This window comes from Podarcis raffonei, chromosome 1 (assembly GCF_027172205.1).
Source record: "Podarcis raffonei isolate rPodRaf1 chromosome 1, rPodRaf1.pri, whole genome shotgun sequence".
Lineage (NCBI taxonomy): Eukaryota > Metazoa > Chordata > Lepidosauria > Squamata > Lacertidae > Podarcis > Podarcis raffonei.
In genome coordinates, this window is record NC_070602.1 from 21047686 (window position 1) to 21073333 (window position 25648).

At 46.2% G+C, this 25648-nt stretch overlaps 1 protein-coding gene across 1 annotated transcript; it reads left to right on the top strand.

Annotated features, from left to right (window-relative positions):
- Positions 1-260: 260 nt before the first annotated feature.
- On the top strand, positions 261-21199 carry LOC128402341 (serine protease inhibitor A3G-like). The gene is made up of 4 exons (XM_053366352.1): positions 261-495; positions 1444-1714; positions 3143-3293; positions 21059-21199. The coding sequence occupies exons 1-4, from the start codon at positions 261-263 to the stop codon at positions 21197-21199; spliced, it is 798 nt and encodes a 265-aa protein (XP_053222327.1).
- Positions 21200-25648: the final 4449 nt, after the last annotated feature.

Genomic DNA, 25648 nt, shown 5'->3' on the forward strand with positions numbered 1-25648 from the left:
GCCAAATTCATAACTTCACGTCAAGGTGCCAGAAAGGTCACCAGACAAGTAGCTTCACTCCAGGGTGGCAAAAATATCTTCTTCTCCCTATGAGTATCTCCATGGCATTTTCAATGCTCGGCATGGGTGCTAAATCAAACACCAAAAAGCAAATTTACAAAGGACTTGGATTGGAGAAAATTGACACATGCATGATACATAAAGGATTTCAAGAGTTCCTCAAGGTGCTGACCAGTTCAAATCATCAAGGCATGGTGAACATGGGGAACGGCTTGTACCTAGCTAAGGGCATCAAAATAGCCACTAGGTACAATAAGGACATCCAAAGTTTCTACAAATCTGAGATCTTTGCTGTTAACTTCAAAGACAATATAGTGGCTGAAAAGCAGATAAATGATTTTGTGAAGGCCAACACTAAAGGAAAAATACGCGAAGTAGTAAGAGGCTTAGATCCAAACACCATGATGGTTCTTGTGAACTATATCTACTTCAAAGGTATGTTGAAGAAAGATAAGTAATCAATATTTAAGGCTATGAATTGTTCCGTTATTATTATTATTATTATCATCATCATCATCATCATCATTATTCCCCACCCATCTGGCTGGGTTGCAAGGAGTATACCTTCAAAACAAAGGAAGCTTTGCTAACTAAAGCACATAACTTTGTCATCATTGCCTGCCAAGTTACCAGTTGCTAAGGGGTGGCTTGAAAACTGTTGAACGTCCCAAAATATGTAGCATTCAATGCAGCATTAGAAAAGGACACGGGATGAGGCTGAGATGGCTAACCTGCAGGCTTCCAAATGTTTTTGGGCTACATCTTCCACCATCCCTAACCATTGGGCACACTGGCTGACACTGATGGTGGTGAACTCGAGCAACATCCAGAGGGCACCAAGGTCCCTGCCCCTGGATTTTTATCTACCAGACAGGAAGCAGCTCCCCTTGACTCAGTCCACGTTTGGGCTCATGAGACCCCACTATTCCCATTTCTTCTCTCCCTTGCTATCTTCTGAAACAGGGGTCAGCAAACTTTTTCAGCAGGAAGCCAATCCACTGTTCCTCAGACCTTGTGGGGGGCTGGACTATATTTTGAAGGGGGGAAATGAACAAATTCCTATGCCCCACAAATAATCCAGAGATGCATTTTAAATAAAAGCACACATTCTACTCATGTAAAAACACCAGACAGGCCCCACAAATAACCCAGAGGTGTGTTTTAAATAAAAAGAAACATTCTACTCATGTAAAAACTACGCTGACCATCTGCGGGCTGGATTTAGAAGGCGATTAGGCATGTTCTGAAACACCAATAGCATGTTGACTTACCCTTGGCAATCTTTCTCCTTTGTCGACACTCTCCTGATTCAACACACTGCATTCATACACATGGCTGAAGGTTAATTCTCAAATAGGCAACTAACTCTTCCTTTTTTCTAAGATGAGTGGGAAAATCCATTCGTTCCTGAAAATACCAAAAAAGGAGATTTTTTTGTTTATGACAAGACAACTGTGAAAGTCAACATGATGAAGAAAACTGACTATTTTAGACATGTACATGATGAAAGTCTTTCCTGCTGGGTCATTGAACTTTCTTACAAAGGAGGTGCTGTTGCCTGGTTCATTCTGCCTGACAAAGGCAAACTGGAGAAAGTTGAGGATGGTTTGAAAGGGGAAACTTTGTCCAAATGGAGAAAATCTTTAGAAACAGGGTAAGCCTTTTCTCTGCTGTTTCTATATGTCCCTGTAGTAATTAGTATTTATTAATGCATGGAATAAAGGCATCTGTTTTTAAATCAAGGAGGATATATGTACAAAGGACTCTGCCAACACACCAACAGAAGGGCCAAGAAACTAACTGTGGTGAAAACAATTATGTTTATTTAATATGACCCTTTAGGGGACCTGCAAAACAAATTATACTTAGCCTAAGCAAAATGTGGTGTATGAAGACAAGTTCCCTAAAATTGTGTCACTCCTGACAGCAGGGCATCTTTACAGGTGATACTCAGTGATGCAGATAAAATAATTGGAAGGGATACTTCCTTCTTTCTGTAAGTTCCCTGGTGAGCTTGACAAGTGCAGAGTAGACCTACTGGACCTGCCCCCCTTGCCCCCAAATGTGCATGCCAAGCCTAAAGTTCATTTCCAGTGACCCAGTACAAGCCTGAATAAGGTGACCAAAGGTTGCCCTTAACCCAATACTGCCTCAGTTATTTACTCCCTGCCATCTCCTCACTTTCCTTTCCAGCCCAGACTAACAGCCAATTAAAGCAATCAAGCATTGCCACTACAAACAAATGACTCCCAGTAGTATGAAAGAGGCCAAAAAAAGAGAGAGGTTTCTTGGGGCCAGTTAGGGGCTATTGTGGGAATGATAAAGACCCTCCCTCTAGTGCTAGGATTTGCCTACCTAATTTTTCAAGATGCTGTAGGAGTCATGAACACTCATCACCATCCTATTTTCCTTCACTGGGTCAGCAGGAAAAGATGCTTGTAAGATTCTCTTACCTGCAATGAAGCTTAGAATTTTGTGCTCTGCTCTCCAAGTACAAGATTTATTTGGTTAGCAGTATATGCTCACCGTATTCTTGTGGGATTTAGTAAGCTATTCTCCTCCCACTCTTGACAGCAGCAAAGAAACACAGAACACAGTCAGAACTGATATACTCAGTGGTGTTGCATGTTTTGTTTGCATGCATGTGGGACCAGGGGCTGGGTGTGAAACCCAGCACACCAGCCCAACCCTTGCTGCTGCCACCACTGAGTGGGTGTGGGGTGTGGAGGGTTCATGGGGCCACGTTGCACCACCTGCCCACTCGCTCACACAGGGCCAGGCCGCCCCCCCCCCAATGCTGCCATTCAGTGAGAAGACTTGCAGCACGGCAGCAAGACCCCCCAGTGTCAGGCAGGGTAGGGGTGCCTGCAAGCTGACACCTGGTTCACGCCCCTGCCGAATCATGCGCCTGGGGCTTCAGTCCCTGGCCCTCCCCACACGACGCCTCTGGATACACCAGAAAACAAACTGCAAAATGCTTCCCTTTTAGTACCGGTATATGTAGACCTGAAGCCATAAATGCTGCATATTTCTAAACAAAGTTTCTTATCGCCTATCTTTTAACGTTTTGATTCTTGTCCAGAACGCAATTTTCTTTGTCCATCCTCAAATTATCAATGGCTACATCCTACGATCTCAAAGATTTGTTGCCTGGGCTGGGCATTTCCGAAGTCTTTACTCCCAGCGCTGACCTGACTGGAATTACTGGAGGTGGCAAGGTGAAGATTGACAAAGTATGTATGTAAATGTGGTCAGTTTGGGTATTTCATGGTATGTGATTGGACTTTTTACAAGATTAAGTAGGTGATGGAAGGCACGCCATACTACTGAGGCCACCTGAGCCTCAAGTGACAGCAGTGGATCCAGAAATGCCCCCAAACTGCATACCCACTCCTTCAAAGGGGGTGTTACCCCATCAAGAGCAGGCAACCTCCCATCCATCCAATCTAGGGGACCACCCACTAGGCTCTGGAGACAAGGATGGAACTACAGTGCCCCAACCCCAAACTCCTTGAAATGCCTCAGAAGGATACTGTGGTCAACAGTATCAAAAGCTGCCAAGAGATCAAGGAGACTGAGCAGTGTCACATTCCCCATCCCATCTCTCTCTTGATAAATATCAACAACAAGGGCAACCAAATCAGTTTCAGTGCCATGACATGGCCTGAAGCCAGACAGGAATTGCTCCAAGTAATTAGCTTCCTCCAAGGATGCCTGAAACTTGACCACCACCATCTCTAAAGTACTTGTCCAGAAAGGGGATCTTTATCTTCTTTGGTGATCACTCGTAGCCGAGTAAGATTGTCTCCCAAGAACATGGTATTAACAGTGAGTCCATATGTGACTGTGGAGGCCAGTTCTGGATCCGCATATACAGGTGGGGACATAGGTTTCTGGGTGGGAGTTGATCACGGTGATCAACTTAGCACAAGATCAACTCTTAGCATGTTTCTCCCTTGTGTCCTGAGTTTGAGTGTCTTCAAAGCCCATGACACCTTTGGTAAAGGCTGTTCTCCAATTGGAGCGTTCATAGGCCAGTGTTTCCCAATTGTCGGTGTTTATACTGCATTTTTTTAGATTTGCCTTGAGAGAGTCTTTAAATCTATTTTGTTGACCATCAGCTTTACGCTTTCCATTTTTAAGTTCGGAATAGAGTAGAAAGGAGATATTTGCCACTGGACAATAGTGGTTTAACACTTCTGGGTGCAGGGAGATTGTCTTAAGGAAAGAGTGTACTATCCCTTCCTTCAAGGCAGATGGTACCTTTTCTCCTTCCAATGAAGCATTAATCATTCCTGGTACCCACCCAGATGGGATGCGGGTGGCGCTGTGGGTTAAACCACAGAGCCTATATTTATTAAATGAATGAATGAACGAATGAATGAATGAGCCACTGTCGTGTGTGCAGTCTCTTCCCACTCCCCCTCTTTCGGCCAACTGCATGTCTCCCACTTGTTTCTTCTTCTGCTAATAGACACAACAAACTTTGTTGTTGTTGTTTAGTCGTTTAGTTGTGTCCGACTCTTCGTGACCCCATGGACCAGAGCACGACAGGCACTTCTGTCTTCCACTGCCTCCCGCAGTTTGGTCAGACTCATGTTTGTAGCTTCGAGAACACTGTCCAACGATCTCGTCCTCTGTCGTCCCCTTCTTCTTGTGCCCTCAATCTTTCCCAACATCAGGGTCTTTTCCAGGGAGTCTTCTCTTCTCAAGAGGTGGCCAAAGTATTGGAGCCTCAGCTTCAGGATCTGTCCTTCCAGTGAGCACTCTGGGCTGATTTCCTTAAGAATGGATAGGTTTGATCTTCTTGCAGTCCATGGGACTCTCAAGAGTCTCCTCCAGCACCATAGTTCAAAAGCATCAATTCTTCGGCGATTAGCCTTCTTTATGGTCCAGCTCTCACTTCCATACATCACTACTGGGAAAACCATGGCTTTAACTATACGGACCTTTGTTGGCAAGGTTTGCCAACAACAAACTTAGGTACATTAATTTCAATGGGTTTACTCAGAGTATGGGATTGATACAAACAATGACCAGGAAGTGCATGGATAGGTGCCAAGTGTGTTCAAATTTATAAACCTATTCTTTATTTCTTTGCTGTTGTTCCATATTATTCTAAAGTGGTGTTTCAAGCTGTGGTGCTAAATTCAGTTTACCTTGGCATGTTATCTATGCTTTTATATATTTACAAGAAAAATTAAACAAGTAGCTTCAGTATATTTGTTGCTGATTCCTCAGAACAGCCAAAGGAATGCTGCTCCCTCACTTGAGTGGGGGTGAATTTGCCATGCCCAGAATCCACCTGAGAAAGGAGACTCGAGTGGTTGCCTCAGGGGAGGGGTGTTGCTGGCCCATGTGGAAACCTAGCCAAGAGGATTAAGCCGCTTTGAAGCCTCGATCTGTGGAAACACTCCAGTCTTTTCATTGGAGTGCCCACCTTCCGTCCCTGCATGGTATGGGGTTAAGTTAGGTGCCTATTTGGGAGCTGAGGAGGAATATTTGGCTTCAGGACTCCATTTTCCCCCTCTACAGAACTTCATATGTTTGGGACTAATTGGTTCGGCTGCAGTTGCATTTTATTAATTGGCTGTTAGTCAGGGCAGGAAAGACAACTCAAGAGACAGTGGGGCAGATAACCGAGGCAGTACAGTGGTACCTCAGGTTAAATACTTAATTTGTTCCAGAAATCTGTTCTTAACTTGAAACTGTTCTTAACCTGAAGCACCACTTTAGCCAATGGGGCCTCCGGCTGCTGCTGCGCCGCCAGAGCACGATTTCTGTTCTTATCCTGAAGCAAAGTTCTTAACCTGAAGCACTATTTCTGGGTTAGCAGTGTATGTAACTGTACTGGGTGAAGGGAAATCTTGGTCCATCTTAAGGACTGGAGAAATACCAACCAAAGAACAATGGCAAGAGAAGTTGATGAACTATGCAGAACTGGCAAAAATGACAGATAGACTAATAGAAAAAGAGAACAGAGACTTTAAAAAAGATTGGGAACCTTTCATATTATATTTGCATAAACAAAGAAAGCCAATAGACTTGATGGCAAGATTTAAATAAACATTCACATTATTAGCATTAGAAAATGTTTAGAAGATAGTGAAATATGATGGTGTATTTCCTTTTATTTTTATGTCTTTAGGCTTGAAGTTACGTAATTAATAATTTTTTCTGTTAAGAGATAGCAAAGGGGGTGAAAATAGAGACAAATAAGAAGCGGAAGTTGGGGGAAGCCTTGGAGGAGAGGGAGGGAGGAATATATAGTAAATGTTAAGAATTTGAGATGTATGTAATGAATGAAAAAGAAAAATGAATATATATTTTTTAAAAAAAAGAAAGAAAGAAGGGAAACCTTGGTCCACCTTATGCCGTCTTTCATTGAGTCACTGAATGTGCACTTGAGGCTTGGCATGCATGTGAGGTGAGCACCAAGCCCACTGGGCCACTGGGTGCTTCTCAAGTCACATGCCCAAGGTACTCGGAACGAGGAGGAAGAATTCCTTCCAAACCTTTGTTCCAAGGCCACAAGCGCTGCCTGTAAATATGCACAGAAGAATGGAGTGACTGGGTTCTGCCTGTCTCAAAGAACTTCCAGTCTGGACTGTCTTTTGATTAGCTGCTTTATTTTGATTTTCTCCACAACACTGGGTCCCGAGTCGTCTTTCAGATGTGTTGGAACTTAGTGCAGCATTTCCCTAACCCAAGCAAAATTCTCACATGCAATGCAATTAAGTCTGTGTGCATGCAGTTGCCACCAGTAAAGGTCCCAGAATAATTTATAGACTCATAGAATGGTAGAGTTAGAAGGGGCATAAAGGGGCATCTAGGCCAAGGAAGTCCATTCCAGTATAATATCCAGATCAAGGGAGGTGCTGGACTCTCATACCTTCGAGGCGTTTAAGCAGAGGTTGGATGGCCATCAATCATGGATGCTTTGGCTGAGATTCCTGCACTGCAGGGGGTTGGACTAGATGACCCTCGGGACTCCCTTACAACTCTACAGTTCTACAATTCTACGACCCTCTTTGTTTTTATGATTGCAGGTAGTTTTCAAACTATTTTTAATGTTGTGTTTCAATGTTGTAACCCACCCTGGGACCTTAGAGTGAAGAATGGGTACTAACTAACTAACTAGCTAACTAGCTGATTAAATAAATAAAATTATTCTGATTGGGTCATCTCTGAGTGGTACTAACACTGCCTACAACCCTATGTACTTGGTTACTATGGCAAGGAGGCAAAGAGTCTCCTGATAAGGAATGATCAGGCACAGTCTTCTTGCTACAGAGACTGCAAGAGAAGGTGGAAAGGTCCAGGGGCCGATTCTTAATGCTTCGAAGTAAATTTGTCAGTTACTTTTAAAAGCTTGATCTCATACCATAAAATACCCAAGGCATGATATTTACACACGTACTTTGGTAATCTTCAGGTCGCTACTTCCAGTAATTCCAGATAGATCAACATTGTCGCTAAACACATCAGTAATGCCCAGCCCAGACAGCACATTGTTGAAATTATAGGATGCAGACAATAAGAATTTTGGAAGAGACAGACGAATTTCTTCCCTAAACGAGAATCAGAACATTAAATCATCAGCGATGAAGAGTTTTACAACACTCAGTAATAAACTGCATTTGCAGTGTCAGATTTTCATACCCTTAAAGAGAGGCATTTTACAGTTTTAAAACAGATGCCTTCATTCCATACTAACTACTACAGAGGCATTTAGAAACAGCAGAGAAAAGCCTTACCCCTTTTAAAAAGATGTTCTCCATTTGGACAAAGTTTCCTCCCCCATAGCATCCTCCACTTCCTTCAGTTTGCCTTCATCAGGCAGAATGAACCAGGCAGCAGCACCTCCTTTGTGAGGAAGTTCAACTACCCAGCATGACAGAGCTTCATCGTGGAAATATCTGTAACGCTCCGTTTTTTCCATCATGTCAACTTTCACAGTTTTTCCTTCATCAATAAAAAAATCTTATTTATGGGTTAATTCAGTGTTAAAGGGATATTTCCAGTCATCTAAGATGAAAAGGAAGTATAATAACAACAACAAGAACAAGAATAATAATAATAATTTATTATTTATACCCCGCCCATCTGGCTGAGTTCCCCAGCCACTCTGGGTGGATTCCAACATGGTGTGGAGGTGCTATGATGATATTTGAGGGGTCCACAGCTTTTGTCTCTCTCATATGAGACTCCTGAGGAATGGAAGAGGGAAATGGATAAGGAAGAAGAGTACAGACCACTCCTGCCATTAACAATGACCACTCTCTGTCTAAAATGATGACGACCGCCCTACATGAAAATATCACAAAGTGAATTGATTTGAGCAGAACATTCATATCATGTTCTCTCAGTGACTGGCAGCAATAATGTTTTGTTTTTATCTTTCCCGTGCTGTTTACTGGAGGATAAAAGCACCACCCTGAGCCAGCATTTGTCAAGATGAGGCTTTAACCAAACTGAAATCAGTAAGCAGGAAGTACATTAAGATTTCCACCATTTCCTCCTGAAAGCCAGGAGAGCCTTATTCACAGATGAACAAGCTCTTCTAAGAAATTCATGAATTATGCCAAATGTTTTTAAATATCAAGCCAATATTTTCCCTGCTAACATTTAAAAGAAGAGTTTGGATTGGATGTCCCGCTTTATCACTACCTGAAGGAGTCTCAAAGTAGCTAACATTCTCCTTTCCCTTCCTCCCCCACAACAAACACTCTGTGAGGTGAGTGGGGCTGAGAGACTTCATAGTACCATGAGTACACATACCCTGCTTCCCTGAAAATAAGACAGTGTCTTATATTAATTTTTGTTCCTAAAGATGCGCTAGGTCTTATTTTCTGGGGATGTCTTATTTTTCCATGAAGAAGAATACGGTACACATTTATCGTCTAATTGTGAGTCAGCCAGACTCCGTCAGGGCAGAGCGAGCAACAGGCGGCAGCTTGTCCTAGTGGCGGCGCGGGCTCTCTGATTAAAAGAGACCTTGCACTGCCTGAATAGCTCTGGCTGCACTGCGGTGCCCGCTGCTACGGTCCAGAGGAGTCAGACACCTTATGGTAGCTTCGGGGGCCTTATATTCAGGGGAGGCCTTAATATCAGGGAGGTCTTATTTTCGGGGGGATGCCTTATATTACAGTGAGAGGCAAAACTGGAAGTAGGTCTTATTTTCGGAGGATGTCTTACTTTCAGGGAAAGACGGTAGTACCTGAGGAATGGAAAGGGGAGCTGTCTGAGTACAATAAAATGGGAGAAAATGGACATATTAAATATCCCAATGCCCTCTCTTGCCTCTTCCACAGCTCTGCCAAATTTTTGCGCAGTGCTGCTGGAAGAGGGGATGCGGGCTTAGTGTGGCTTTCCCGATTGGGGAATGGGCTGCCAGAGACAGAGGGAGGCACGAGAAGAAGCTGCATGGGAAGGCTCCTTTCGACAGGGAGGGAAGGAGGGATCAGGATTAGCTACACGGCCCCCTTTGACAGGGAGGGAAGAAGGGAGGGTAGGCACTATCAGGATCCCCATTATCTATGTGGCTCCCTTTGATGGGGAGGAAGAGCAGGGAGTGCAGGCACTATTGGGGTCGGTATCTGTGCAATAAATCTGCCATCCAGTCATGCTTCCCTGGGCCACAATTTACTGGAGACGACCTGGGCAGAAAATGCAGAGTCACAGAGGTCTTGCCGTCCGTGTGAGAAAGAGGAATAAATCAGGTCTAGAGACAGCTTCTTCTATCTCTATTGCATTTATTTACAAGCCATAAATCAGCTCATTACAACCATCGGAGGTTTGCTGCATTCTCTCCTTTCCGTGCCAAAGCACTCTCAGACTGAAACTGAAACTAAGTCTCTCACAGACAAAGAACTGTGACGCACAGCCTCACGTAGAGGCTCCTCCCCCAGGTACAGGACATTGCAGGAGGTTAAGCCTATAACCACCAGACTCCACACCCCCTCTTGCCCTGCATCTGGGGGAAACAAGCAACAATGCTCACCCCAAACACAGACAGAACTCACCATGTCTCTGGAAGGTTAGTGGTTTCGTGAAACCATCAGCGAGGTTCTTGACTGAGGGACAGTATTTCAGCACAACTAATTCCTCACGAACACTCTGACACACATTTTGGAAACGTATGTCTAGATGTTTGGTCCTGGCCTTAAATTGCCCCGTTTCTGCCAACTTCAGGCACGGTTGGTAGTCTTCAAAAACAACGACGGGCAAACCGTTCTGTCCACAGATTTCGTGGACCAAACACACATAGAACTCAAGCTCTCTGCAAACCTCAGGTAGCACACTAAACTCGGCTTCAGTAGACAAAAGCGCTATGAGACTTTGCTTCCGGGATCTCCACCCAACTACTGAGTTCCCAAACTTCACTACTAGGCCTGACACTGACTTGCGATCTTGGAGGTTAGCCCAATCCGCATCCACCCACGAAGTCAGCTTGATGTCACCCTTAGCTGACAACCTAAGGAAAAGTCTTTGGTATCCTGAAGGTAACGCAGCACCCATTTGATACCATTCCAGGCCTGCACACTTGGACTTGAAGCTTCCCTGCTGAGCAGATTGACAGCAAACGCTATGTCTGGTCTGCTCCACTGGGACAGATACAGCAGGCTACCCAGAGCTGACTGAAAGAGTTCAGCATTTTCGAACACAGCGCATTCTACTTGCTGACAATCTTTCACGTAGCCAGTCTCCATGGGAGTTCTGACACCCGCACACTCAGACATCCTGAACTTCTGAAGCAGTTGCTCAATCTTACCTTTCTGACTCAGCAAAAAACTTCCATCCTCTGGAGACTTCCGGGTTTGCGCCTCCGGCAATGGCGGAGCTCCTCCAATCGGGAGGAACTTGCTCTGTGGAAAGCAGGGTCTGACCGCCGTGGTGAAGGCAGAGACCCACTGAAATCACAAGCGGGAGAAGCTTGTGAACCTGGGATTCGGCTGGCACCTTTTGCGCCTCCCCTACTCGCGGGGTAACCCTGTTTTGGGGATCCGGAGCGATGTGGGGTAAGTGGCGCTGTAGTAAAGTTAGTGTTCAGTTAGGAGTTATTCCTTGGTCAAGCAACAAGAGTGAGGCCTTGTGGGTAACCAGCTAGCCACAAGGATCATGGGATATAAGTTCTGTCCCTTTAACCTCAGACTAGCAGGCTCCCAGAGTGTGAGAGATTTACTATGGGAAAGGAAACCCCCTTGATTTAATGAAAGCTTTGACACCTGGGTTCGAAGTTAAGTGCATTCCCTCAGTGATGTTATCTGGCCTTGATTGCCTGAGAATGTGAATCTGCATGAGTTTCACGGGAAGGGAGGAACCCCTTTGATTTAGGCTCTGGGTTCTTAATGAGTCCAGCTGCCAGGAGTTAGATTGATTAGTCCACAAGCTCGTCATTGGCGAATTCAAAAAATAATCAGGAGTTATGATTGGTTTTGGGGTTCCGACGCAACTTGGAAATTGGGAATAAAAGATCTGGGAAATGGCTGAGAAAGCGCGCTCTGCAATCCGCAAACCGCCCGGCTGCTGATGTTCCACCTAGTAGCCGTCCTTTCATCCTTTGTGATGGAGAATCGGGAAAGACTTTGAATGCGGACACTGGAAGGACTCTAACTATTCTATCTATCTCTTAGTTGTGAGTATGTAAGCCAGTTAGATTTTACAATGTCTTTGTTTTCCTTGCTTGTAACTTGCCAAAGAAGTGCCTGCTATTTTAGCATGTTTTTCTGTTGTTCTTTTAAAATAAATTTTTAAAGAAGAAACTGTTTGGTTCATGTGCCTTCCCGGGGGAATAGCTAAATCCTAGCCTTACGCTTGGTTACGCTCTACCGTAGAATTTCTGTCTGCAAGTCTGTGGATGCAACTTGTAGAGTGGGGATAGCCAAGGATAACGGGTCACAGCCTACTCCCTGGGTTGTGGTTCTGGGTCCCCGGGAATAGAGGGAGTGGTGGCAGCCCTACCGGGTTTGTTTGGTTATTTGGTTCTGTAAAAAGTGTAAACCCGCCTACCAGCCCTGCTCAAGAAGCCTGGACTGGCCGGAGAGCAAAGACAGGTGAGGGAGGGGCAGGCGGCTGGGGGCGAGGATTTACCACATGGTGGCAGCGGTGGGATTGTGGAGCAACATTACTACAGGCGCGGTGCTTCGAATTGACTGCTTCTTTCACGGAGTGAAGCCGCATTGCTGTTGCCGGAGAGCACTGACTTTTTCCTGTGGACAATTGGATTTTAAACAACTACCCGTGAGTAGAACGGAAAATTGGATCTTTAAATATCTTAATTTGGCACCGAAACGGGAAGGTTTTTGTCAGGGAACTGCCATCGGAGGAGCAGGAGGTGAAAGGGCTCACAGAGGCTGAGAGAGACTATTCAGCGGAGGAGGGAACCAGCAGGGGGAGAGGTGGAGTTCCAAGGGAAAGTGAGTCGGAGGGAGGGCTCAGAGACACTTCCAGCGAAAATAGTGGGGAGGTTTCAGGACCTCCCATAGGGACACCTACTCCTCGCCGGAAACTGTCACGCCGAGAGTCCAGAAGACGCGTTTCCGTTAAGGAGCTTTTATGCTGGAAGAAGTTCCGTAAACGCCCACTGTCCGATTCTACGAGCGACTGATGGAGCCATGCTTAAGGAGCTCCGTCACAGACAGAGATTTGTGGACTTAGCCAAACTCTGAGGGACTAGGATTTTACGCACAAGCAGCTCACCATCCCATCACAGCAATCGGACAGTCCCTGAAAGCAGCTTATGCAGAGAGGCATCATGAGCAACCCAGCCGGAGCCGGGGGAGCAGGAGGAGCTGGAGAGGGTCCAAGCCTGGAAGAAAGGTACAGGGTGTTGGAAGTCCAGCTAGCGCTGCAAACGGCGAGGCTAGAGGAAAGGAGGGCGCAGGATGCAGAAAAGGCAAAAGGCGCTACACTAGCAAGAAAGATGCCAGGATTGGTGCAGAAGTTTGGGGGGGACCCCAGGAACTATCAAGCCTTTAGGACAGAGATGCAGTATGCTCTCGAGCTGCAGTTTGACGACTTTCCCGACGAGGCATCGCGAGTGGCATTTGTGGTTGGCCATCTCGAAGGGGGGGCGAGAGACTGGGTTAGACCCCTGATGGCAGGGAATAGTGAAATGCTGAAGGACACGAGGAAGTTTTTTCGCGCCATGGATTTGATGTTTTCCAGCGAGATTGAACAGGGACTGGTGCGCAGACAATTGATGGCTTGTAAACAGGGGAGCCGATCGGTTCGTGAGTACTGGACTGAGTTTACTATGCTGATACATAAATTGGGGTGGGACCTATCGGCGGAACCCATTCAAATGCTTTTTGAAGAGGGGCTTTCTTCGGCGGTGAAAGACGAACTTTCCCGGGCGCCCAGGGCGGAGTCTATGGACCAGCTGACCAAATCAGCGCTGACCATTGGAGCGCGCCAGGAGGCAAGAGCCTTGGAGAAGCGGGAAGGGAAAGGAGAGCGTTGGAGGGATTTCCGCATTCCAGAGATTCCGGAGCCAAATTTCCCGCCAGGAGAGCCGATGGAAATTGGAACAGCGCGCGCGTGCGCAGTTTCAAATCCCAGTGAAGGGAGGAAGAAGGAGGGGAAGAGCACCAAGAAATGTTATCTATGCCAGCAGCCAGGTCACTTTGCCAGAGTCTGCCCGCAAAGAAAGGAATGGCAAGGGATGGCGGGAGCTGTTGGGGGGAAGGAGGAGGGAGTCCAGGAGCCAGTAAAAGCCAACGCCTGGCTGCCACCGTCAGGGCACAGCAGCCAGGCCAAGGAGCAGTAAAAGTGCCCACTCCAGAACCTCCAAGACCAGCCCTAGTAATAGAGGTGTTGCTAGAGCTGGCAAACGGATACCCACTAAATACAAAGGCGCTGTTGGACTCAGGCAGCTCCTGTAATTTTATGAGTAAGGAGTTTGCAGCTGAACACCAGATACAGATACTCCCTTTAAGCAACCCCCTGCAGGTGACCACGATCGATGGGAGGGAGCTGTTGGGAGGAGAAGTTAGCCTACAGACCGTCCCAATGGTTATGAGGGTGGCCAGGCACACCGAAAGGATAGCGTTCAATGTGGCCACCCTGGGAGGGGCTCCTGTTATTTTGGGAATGAGCTGGCTAGCGTTGCATGATCCGCTAGTGGGCTGGCATCAGAGAGTGGTCTCCTTTGGGTCAGCACATTGCCTGGAACACTGCAGAGAGGGAAAGGTGCCGGAAGGGGCAAAAGCCTTTCTAGCAGGGACGGAAGTGGCGGACAAAGGGAAGGTGCCCAAACAATACGCTGACCTGAGCAAGGTCTTCAGCGAAAGGGAAGCAGATAAACTACCACCGCATAGAGCCTTTGACTGCCAAATTAACCTGGTCCCTGGAGCCCAGCTCCCCGTGGGCAAGCTGTACGCCATGTCAGACAGGGAGATGCAGGAGTTAAGGGAGTTTATTGATAAAAACCTGAAGAGGGGCTTCATCAGAGAGTCCAGAGCGGTGGGGGGGAGCCCAGTGTTTTTTGTGGACAAAAAAAACACGGATAAACCCAGGCTTGTAGTGGACTACCGGGCCCTAAATGCAGTGTCAGAACCAGTGACTTTCCCCATGCCCAGAATTGATGACATTTTGACCAGGGTGAGGAAGGGAAAGATATTCACGAAACTGGACCTGAGAGGGGCATACAACCTGATACGAATAAGGAAAGGGGATGAATGGAATACCACCATGTTCACCCCTTTGGGGGCTTTTGAATATTTAGTTATGCCCTTCGGATTGCAATCAGGCTCAGCATGTTTTCAATCGTTCATGAACCACGTCCTGGGACCTCTGCTCTACAAGAATTGCGTGGCCTTCCTCGATGACGTGTTGATATATTCAGAGAATGAGGAGCAGCATGTAAAGGATGTCAGGGAAGTGCTGACCCAACTGCAAGCAAACCAGCTGTGGGTGAAAGTGGAGAAGTGTCAGTTTCACACCAAGGAGGTGGAATTCCTGGGGTACCGCTTATCAGACAAGGGATTAGCCATGGATCCAGGCAAGGTCCAGGCGGTGCTGGAATGGAAGACACCGAAAACGAAAAAGGATGTGCAAAGGTTCTTAGGGTTTGGGAACTTTTATCGTAAATTCATCAAGAACTTTGCCCACTTAACGGCTCCCATCACGGACTGTCTCAGCAGCAAGAAGAAATTCGTTTGGACGGCGGAGGCGGAGCAAGCATTTGAGGAACTGAAAAGGGCATTCGCTTCGGAAGAACAGCTCCTGCATGTGGATTTACAAAAACCCATGAGAGTGGAAACTGATGCCTCAGACCGGGCGGTGGGGGCGGTGCTGCTTCAGCCGGGGAGGAATAAGTCAGAATGGAGACTGTGTGCCTTCTTTTCGCGTAAGCTGAACAAATCCGAGAGGAACTACACCGTATATGACCGAGAACTACTCGCCATTCACGAAGCGTTCCGGAGATGGAGACATTTACTAATTGGCGCACAGCATAAGGTGCAAGTGTGTACGGACCACAAGAATTTGGAGTATTGGAGAACGGCACGAGTGCTCAACCAACGACAAGTGAGGTGGGCCCAGGAGTTCTCCAAATTCCATTTTGTAATTTGCTATGTGCCAGGTCCAGAAAACATCAGAGCGGACGCTCTCTCACGCAAACCTGAATATTTGGAGGGGGAGGGAGCGCCTGAAGAGAGACATATCATCCCAGAGGACCGCTGGGTGTGTGGGGCGGCCTGGGTGGGGCAAAGGGAACTGGTAGAGGGAACGGTAAATGATGAATACGCCCAGAATAAGCTCAGAGGTTTAAGGAGGGAGGGAGAAGACCCCGGCGGTTTTGAAGAAAGAAACGGGGCATTGTATTACAAAGGGGCACTATATATACCCGAAGGGGAATTGAGGGGGAGAGTACTCAAACAGCTGCACGACAACCCCACAGCGGGGCATTTTGGGCAACACAAGACCATGTGGTTGGTGACCAGGGAGTTTTGGTGGCCCAAGGTGAGGGAGGATGTACGGGAGTATGTAAGAGGGTGTGACCAATGCCAGAGAGCCAAAGGAGAAAGGCGGGCGCCAGCGGGGTTATTAGAACCGTTACCCACACCAGAACGACCGTGGGAGGCGGTATCGATAGATTTTATGACTGATCTGCCTAAATCCCAGGGGAAAACCGCCATACTAGTCGTAGTAGACCTGTTAACTAAGATGGGTCACTTTGTAGCTTGCTCACATGCAGTCACGGCGGAAGAGACAGCGAAATTGTTTGTAGAACATATTTTTAGGCTGCATGGCGCCCCCTTGAGGGTGGTCTCCAACAGAGGGAAACAGTTCACGTCCAGGTTCTGGAGGAAACTTATGAGCTTGTTGCACGTAGAGGTCAACTTTTCGACTGCCAGGCACCCTGAGACCAATGGGCAGGCGGAGAGTGCAAACGGTATCCTCCAACAATACCTGAGGTGTTATGTCAATGACAGAGAGAACGATTGGGTCGAAAAGTTGGCGCTAGCGGAATTTGCCTACAATAATGCGGAGAATGTGTCCACCGGGATGAGCCCCTTTTTGGCTAATTATGGGTGCCACCCCAGGGCGTTTCCAGGGGGAGGAGGGGAGAGATGGAGTGTCCCGGCCGCCGAACATTTTGTAGAAGAAATGGAAGCGATCCATCGTCAACTCCAACTCAACTTAGAAAGGGCCAAAGAAGAATATAAGAGGCAGGCAGACAAGAGCAGAAGGGAAGGTGAAACCATTAGGGTGGGGAGTCAGGTCTGGCTGTCAACCCAAGGGTTGCCGTTCAAGGGGGGTTGCAAGAAATTGAGACCCAAAAGATTGGGACCATTTGAGGTCATCCAACAGGTCAACCCAGTGGCTTTCAGACTCCGGTTACCGAACCACATGAAACTGCACCCAGTATTCCACAGATCATTACTGTCACCATATAAGGGGGAAGGTGAAGGGGTATCCACACGGGGACCAGTCTTAGAAGAAAGGGAAAGCAGCAACCATGTGGCGGAGATCATCGACTCCAGGTGGAAGGGTAATCAGGTGGAGTATTTGGTCGCGTGGGAAGGGGAACCGGTGACGGCAGAGGAGGTCAGTGACGAGATCTTGATCGAAACGTTCCACCAAAGGTTCCCCAGGAAACCTCAGCCAGTAGCGAGGTTCCGGAGGGAGTACTTTGGCACCACCGACGATGAGGAGGAACTGGAAGGATTCAGGGAATCGGAGTTGGAAGAAGGAACAGACTCCGATGAGGAGGAGTACTTGGAAACCGGAAACAGCAACCGGTGGAGGGAAGTGTTCGAAACTTCGGAAGATGAGGGAGGTTCTTTCAGGGGTTTTGCTCCCTCGCCTCCCGCAGAGGAGGGGAGGGAAGGGGGTGAAGGGGGCCCTGGAGGGGAGGTGGATGTCAGGGAACTGCCATCTGAGGAGCAGGAGGTGAAAGGGCTCACAGAGGCTGAGAGAGACTATTCAGCGGAGGAGGGAACCAGCAGGGGGAGAGGTGGAGTTCCAAGGGAAAGTGAGTTGGAGGGAGGGCTCAGAGACACTTCCAGCGAAAATAGTGGGGAGGTTTCAGGACCTCCCATAGGGACACCTACTCCTCGCCGGAAACTGTCACGCCGAGAGTCCAGAAGACGCGTTTCCGTTAAGGAGCTTTTATGCTGGAAGAAGTTCCATAAACGCCCACTGTCCGATTCTACGAGCGACTGATGGAGCCATGCTTAAGGAGCTCCGTCACAGACAGAGATTTGTGGACTTAGCCAAACTCTGAGGGACTAGGATTTTACGCACAAGCAGCTCACCATCCCATCACAGTTTTAAACAGGAAGTCCGCCTTCCTCTTTTATAAATAGATTGAAGCAAAGACGTTACAAGCTAAAGCCTCGGAAAGCCTTTGGCAAAGGATTAAATTTCCATCGGTTAAAATTAGCAAACCCCCCTTGGAAGCAGAAGAGGGGGGAAATTTCGGACCTAGCGAGCCTGCAGGACAGAGTGAAAAATCAAATTACCACTGCTCTGAACCTGGAAACGGGCTGCCAGAAAGAGTGACGTTTTGGGAGAGTTCATTGACTGTGAACAGAACGTATTTGACAGCTAGCCAAATAAGAGAAATATACTGTTTCCATTGTCCTCTTCTGCGTTTAAAAAGGAGGAAAAGTAACTGAAAATTGAAACTATCTTTATTGCTTGAGTTGTGCTTGAAAGGATTGATACAAGTGGAGACTGTTTCCCTCTAGAGGGAGCTTTTGAAACTGTTACAGGAGTGTAACTGGGGAATCTCCAGCTGCAAGATAAGAAATTGTGAGAACCAGGGATTGACCTTGGACCATTTAAAAATGTTGACAAGAGAAGCCATAGTGACTGCATTATGTAAGATAAGCTATTCGCTGGAACAGCTTCACAAGAAGACGGATGATATGACTACTAAAATTGACAATTTGGGACAAACAGCAATTAATTTGAGACAAAAAGTGAACACCAACACAGAAATTATTCAGGACTTGGTAAAGGAATCTACTTTGGCAGGACAAATTGTGGAGGAGAAGGAGAAAGCTGTTGTTGTCAAATCTAAAGTAATACAAGCAGGATCTTCAGCCTTACAGAAGCAAATTAAGGACTATAAGCTGAGGCCTTTTATGATTGAATCTAGAAAAAGTCAGATTTTGAGGATCGGAGCCCGGCTTGGACTGGAGAAGGAAAGTTGGAAAGATCCCTCTATGCAGGGATTAATGGACTTTTGGGATATGGACTTGGGTCAGGAGGAGATTGAAGCTCTGGGGGCCTTTGGATTTGGAGGAAGCTTGAAACATGTCCTGAAATACTTTATGGATCTTAATTTTAACTACGGAAATTTGGCTGACCTGTCGAGAAGGAATAAAAGCATTGTTAGGTTGGAGTCTCCCCGAGATCTGCTCTTTAGCATTAAAGAATATGAAGAAGACCTGCAGAAGGGACTTGGAAAAGAGTTAAGAACCTCGGACATAAGATCTCCAGGTTGATGAACTATATGGAATTGACGGAAAGGACTGGCAGAATCCGAGACCAGGGAGAAGAGATGGTGGAAGAAGATTGGAAAATTTAAAGTTTATTTATAGAAATACTGTAAAATTAATGAGTGATAGAAAAATGTTGGAATGAAATTTTATGGCCTTAGTAGAAATGTTATAAGGAGTTAAGCATATACAAGTATTTTAGCTTTAATGGAAAATAAGGTTAAAAATATGTTAAGATATTTATAATATGACAGAAAATAGAGAAAGATGGAAAGGATTTGCTGAAACAATTAATAGAAGTGGAATACAAAAAGGGAGGTGAGAGGAGGTCGATGAAACAAGGGAATGAAAGATAGAGTATGGAAAAGGTGAGACGTATGTTTTTAAATTGTTTTTGTTTTGTTTTGTTTAGGGTTAGGATTAGGGAAAGGGTTTTGTTTAGTTTAATGTGTTTAGTTTAATGTGTTAAGGTTGTGTTTTGTATTGTTTATATTTTGTATTGTATTGTTTTTTCTTTTCTTTTGACTTTTGTCTTTTCTTTCTTCTCTTCCTTTTTTGTAAGCTTTAAAAGTAATAAATATTTTTTTTTAAAAAAACTTCCATCCTCTGTTCTTGACACATCTATGCCTAGATACGACCTAACAGCTCCAAGTTGCTTGAGCTTGAACCGCTTCCCAAGCTCCCTAGCAAACTTTTCCACATGTTTATCTGTCTGTGCCACATACAAGATATCATCAACAAAGATTTGGACAGCTTCCTGTGACTCTCCTGATCCTTTCAGGTACCGACAGCTGTCAGCAACACTTCTCCTGAAACCTAGCTTCTCTAAAGCTTCATTCAGACACATGTTCCAATTTCTGGCAGATTGACGTAAACCATAAATAGATTTATGCAATCTCCACACGATGCCTTGCCCCTTGACCTCAAACCCTGGAGGAGGAAGCATGTACAACTCCTCCGGGAGATCTGAGTTCAAGTAGGTGACATCCACATCAAAGTGGTTCACCTTCCAACCTCTTTGTGCAGCAACAGCTAAGAGCATGCGCAGAGTTTCACTTCTGGAAGTAGGATAGTACACTTCTGTGAAATGGACTCCCTTCCTTTGCGTGAAACCTCTTGCCACTAACCTAGCTTTGTATTGCGGTTCTCCAGCTTCTGTGGGTTTAAGACGATAAACCCACCTGCAACTCACAGCCTGTTTGCCAGCCAGCAAATGTGTGAGGAAGAACACACCCAGAGACTCCATTGAGTTCATCTCTTTCTGCATCACCTCATGCCATTTGCTAGCTTCTTTCTGAGGCAACTTCTGAACATCCTCAAAGGATTCAGGTTCACACCTAGCCACACCAGCCCACACACTGCTTCGTAGCTTCGTACCTGTCAGGTGGCTTTCCCTTGGTTGACCTCACTGATCTCCTCAGCGTGAACTCTTGCACCCGCTCTGACTCACTAAGGCCAGACAAACCATCCCCTGTGTCATAGACCTCCCCCTCTGACCTGCTGCGCCTTTTGTGCCTCACAACTGGACCTGTAGGCAAGGATGGCTCACTCTTTGGCTCAGACTTAACAGAGACCTGTGGAGGGGTCTTGGGACTTCCCTTCGGAGGGGTTTGGAACCTCTCCCTTGGGGACTCCGGTTCTGGACTCTGTGGCTGCAGACTGTGTTCCTCAGCAACAGGTTCAGTTTCGTCCTCCTCCTCTTCCTCATCTGAGTCAAACTGTTCTGAAAGAACGTCTGGGTTCCCATGCACGCGTCGCCAACCATTCTGCTCACAGAACTCAGCACTGCAGCTAATAAGCAGCCTAGACTGATTGCCATTGGGATATGCGAAACGCCACGACTTTGAACCCGGCTCATAGCCTACAAAGATCATCTTCCTGGACCTTGGTTCACCCTTTCTGCGATTGGCCTTTGGGATGAGAACCCAAGCCTCACAGCCAAACACACACAAGAAATCCACCTTGGGCTTCTTAACATGCAGCAGAAAATAGGGTGTGTCCCCTACACTTGAATTGAACACTGTTTTGTGTGAAACATGCAGTTCGATAGCTCTCCACCCAAAAGCGCCGTGGGAGACCTGAATCAAAAAGCAAAGCATTTGCTGCTTCCTGAAGAGTTCTATTCTTCCTCTCTGCAATCCCATTCTCTTGGGGACTATGTGGTGCTGTCAAACTGTGACTGATGCCCTTCTGTTCTGAAGAAATTCTGCAGCGCAGAACCAGTGAATTCCGCCCCCCGATCAGACTGAAACGAAACCATCCTGGTGGAAAAACACAGCTCTATCGCTGTGATCCAATCCCTGATCAATGCAGCTGCCTCACTCTTGTGTCTAAGCGTGAACAACCAGGTGTGTTTCGAAAAATCATCGATCAGCACAAGAATATGCTTCGATCCACTTAAAGAAGCCACCTGCATTGGCCCACATGAATCTGCGTGAACCAGCTCAAAGGGTCTGCTGGTCCTCCTGTCTGACCTGGGATATGTGCATGTGGTTACCTTGGCCTGCTTGCACGCTCTGCAGTCAAGGAACTTATCACAACCCTTAAATTTGCACCCAACTGTGTTCTCAGGGGCCTTCTTAACGTAAGATCATGACACGTGAAAATCTTTGATGCCAAAGGTGAACACAACTATCATGTGGTGGTACGTTTGCACACTGCACTTGTGCCTCTTCAGGGGGGTCAGCAACAGCAACAGTAGCAATAGGCATCTCCACCACGAACAGCCTATCTTTGCCCTCAACACTGTATAGCTTCTTCCCATCCCTGTAAAAAGAGCAAACATCACATTGAAACCGTCAGCAACAAGAGCTGATACACTTAAAAGAGAATTGGCAATCTCAGGCACCACAAAAGCCTGCACTTCAGGATCTATAAAGGAACAGTAAAGCATTCCAGTCTCAGTGAGCTGTCTTTTGGAAGCATCAGCCAGTGACACGTAGCGTCCATTTTTTACAGACGTGCAGTTCCGAAGCAGGCCACCAGATGGCACTAGGCAATGTGTAGCTCCAGTATCGACCACAAGAGACAAAGTGGCTCTTTGGCTGTCTTCCAACGTTGCCATAGCGACGCTTTCCCCCCGACTGGGGCCTTTGCTGTTTCCCAGAGACACCGTCGCAGCTGTGAGGTGATAAAAAGATTTGTCCTTGATAGAATCTGGTTTATCTAGAGAAGCTTCAGCAGGATAGAATTCATGTAACTCTAAAGGGTGGTCGGAATGTGGCTTATTGCTTGAGCAAATGTTTGAGAGCATAGGAACATTCTTCCTTATTTGGGTAAAGGGAAATGGGAGGTTCCAGCGGGGACAGAGAGTTTAATATTTTAATTAGGCAGTCGTGATAGGTGGTGACCTCTGCACACAGAGGAAGGACTTGCACTTGGAGACAGGTGATATATACTCGTCTTTACCTGAACTGGGTGTGCCTGCTTTGGACACCCATTTTGCAAGTATGTTTTTGTGATAACTAAATAAATTTTTGCTGCTTCACTAACTTTACTCAGAATTTATTTCAAGGGTCCCAATTGGGACCAGTGTTTTTATATCTCACAAGCTGTGTCCAATTCCAGTGAGTTGTAGTTTGATAAAGAGATTTAGGATAGCTTAGTCCTCTAGAAATGGGGAGATTTGTCAGTGTGTTGCAGTTTTGTTGATATTAAAGGTAGTATGCAGATAGTGAGGGACATGGGTGGCGCTGTGGTCTAAACCACTGAGCCTAGGGCTTGCTGATTGGAAGGTTGGCGGTTCGAATCCCCGCGATGGGGTGAGCTCCCATTGCTCTGTTCCAGCTCCTGCCAACCTAGCAGTTTGAAAGCATATCAAAGTGCAAGTAGATAAATAGGTACCGCTCCAGTGGGAAGGTAAACGGTGTTTCTGTGCACTGCACAGATTTAAGAGGTGTGTGATTCTTTTGGAAAAGTACTATGATAGTAATATCAATCAGAAATATGTTACATGAATGAATCTTGGGGAAGGGAGAAATATGGAGCAATATATGCAAATAATGCATTTGGAAACATAAAATATAATATGAATACAGTTGTACCTCGGCTCCCAAATGCCTTGGGAGTCGAACGTTTCAGCTCCCGATAAAAAACTGGAAGTGAGTGTTCTGGTTTTTGAATGTTCTTTCGGAAGCCAAACATCTGACGAGGCTTCCGCAGCTTCTGATTGGCTGCAAGAACTTCCTGCAGCCAATCAGAAGCTGTGCTTAGGAAGTTGAACGTTTCAACTTCCGGAACAAATTCTGTTCGACTTCTGAGGTACGACTGTATCCTTTTCTTGATTTGGACACTGTTCTTCTGTTGATTCAACCTAGAATAGCATTAGCTTTTTTCTCTTCTCCCCCCCCCCCCCCGCTTCATCACACTGTTCCTAGTGGTCTAAGAAGACCCCTAGTTCTTTTTCACATATACTACTGGCAAGCCAGGTGTTCCTATCTTATTTTTTTACAGCTGTTTCTTCCTGCCTAAGTACAGAACCTGAAATCTATCTTTATTACAATTCACTTTGTTAGTTTGGGCTGAGTATTCCAATCTGTTAGGGAAATCTTGAATGCCAATTATATCTTCAGTGACATTAGCTCCCCCTACCAGATTGGAACCATCTGAAGATTTGATTAGCATCCCCCTCAATCCCTTCATCCAGGCCATTTATAAAAATGTTGAGCAACAATGAGCCCAGAAAAGAATCCTGTGGCATTCCACTTGTACTTTCCACCCAAGATGATTTGGAATATTGTGTACGGTTCTGGCTGCCTCACCTCAAAATGGATACTGCAGAGGCAGAACAGGTTCAGAAATGACAAAGAGCAGCTCCTGTATGAAGTAAAGTTGCCGCATGTGGGACTTTTTTGCTTAGAGAAAAGGCGAGTGAGAAACTGAATGGGGAAGGTTCGGGACAGATAAAAGAAAGGACTTCTTCTCTCAGCACACAGTTCAACTATGGAACTTGCTCCCTCAAGAGGCAGTAAAGAACACCAACTTGGATGGCCTCAAAATAGGATTAGAAAAATTCATGGAGGAGAGGGCTGTCAATGGCCACCAACCAAGATGGCTATGCTTTGCCTTCACTTTCAGAGGCAGTATGAAACCAAGAGGGAAGAGTAGTCTTGTGCTTGCTGATTTCCCAGAGGCTTCCAGTTGACCTCGCTGAGAAAAGGATGCTGTGCTAGATAGCCACTAATTTCTGATCAGAAACCAACCGTTTTCTTGATCACTGAATATATAAATTAAATTGCAAGGGTAGACCTGGGTCCAAGTTAAAGGTTTCATCATTTGGATCAGTTTCAAAGGAACTGAAAACTCGTTTCTGTTCTAAAGTGTCCATATAGATTTTTATTTTATTTTATTTGCTTTTCCAGAGGGATTGCTACTCTGCACATCCTCCCTTTAATCCCACTGAATTGTAACACATTGTCCGTTCCACTGATAAGATTCCCCATTCCCAGAGGGCTCCACTGTCCTAAATCCCAGGATCAAACTTCAACTCACTGGAATTGGATGCAGTGGCATAGCTGAGTCAAGCCCATGTAGACATGGACATCTGGATCCAATCGGATCAGAACAGGTAGCTAACCTCCAACTGCCACTGCAGCAGCCAATTAGAGCAGGACATGTTTGTAACGAAAAGAATAAGTAAACAAGCCCTGATCTAATTGGTTCCAGCAGCAGCAGAACGTGGAAGGGCTGTAGGCTGAAGCTCAGAGACTGGGTGGGGTGCAACAATACAGTGCTCCCACCCCACCCCCCAATCTCCCCGGGCCAATCCAGAAAGCTACTGTGTTCAACAACCTCAGAGAGGTCAAGGAGAGCCAACAAGGTCATGCTCTGCACCCCCTCCCACTGCCATCTCTCTTCCAACTGGGCAGCCAAGGCAGTTTGGGTGCTATGGCCAAGCTGGAAGGCATATGGGAATGGATGTGATAAATAGTCAATAAACACACAAGATGTAACTGGCTGTACTTTTGAATAAATAAGGTATACTATTCATTGTATGAACCTTATGCATGAACTGACTAGAGAATAAAATGATCCACTGGGTCTTCTGCTTTTTCCGTTGAACTTTATGAGACTTCTGTTGAAATCTACAATTTGATACAATGAATGTTGTTGTTGTTTAGTCGTTTAGTCGTGTCCAACTCTTTGTGACCCCATGGACCAGAGCACACCAGGCACTCCTGTCTTCCACTGCCTCCCGCAGTTTGGTCAAACTCATGCTGGTAGCTTCAAGAACACTGTCCAACCATCTCGTCCTCTGTCGTCCCCTTCTCCTTGTGCCCTCCATCTTTCCCAACATCAGGGTCAATGAATAGTATACCTTATTTATTCTAAAGTACAGCCAGTTACGTCTTGTGTGTTTATTGAGTATGTTTCATGTAACCATATGTTTGTTGTTGTTGTTTTGGGAATGAATGTGAAGCATGTCTGAAGCCCCCACTATTCATTGAAATTATTTGAATACTAGGTTCTGCTCTCTCAAGGTTAAATTAAGCATGATTCATAGCTGCCGGCAGAAGGAGAAAAGGCCAGATGCCTCAATTGGCTGCCAAGGAGGCAAACATTGCTCATTGCTGAAGGTACCTAACTAAATTAGGAGAAGGGGGAAACTAGATGGATCGAGGATATAGGGTCAT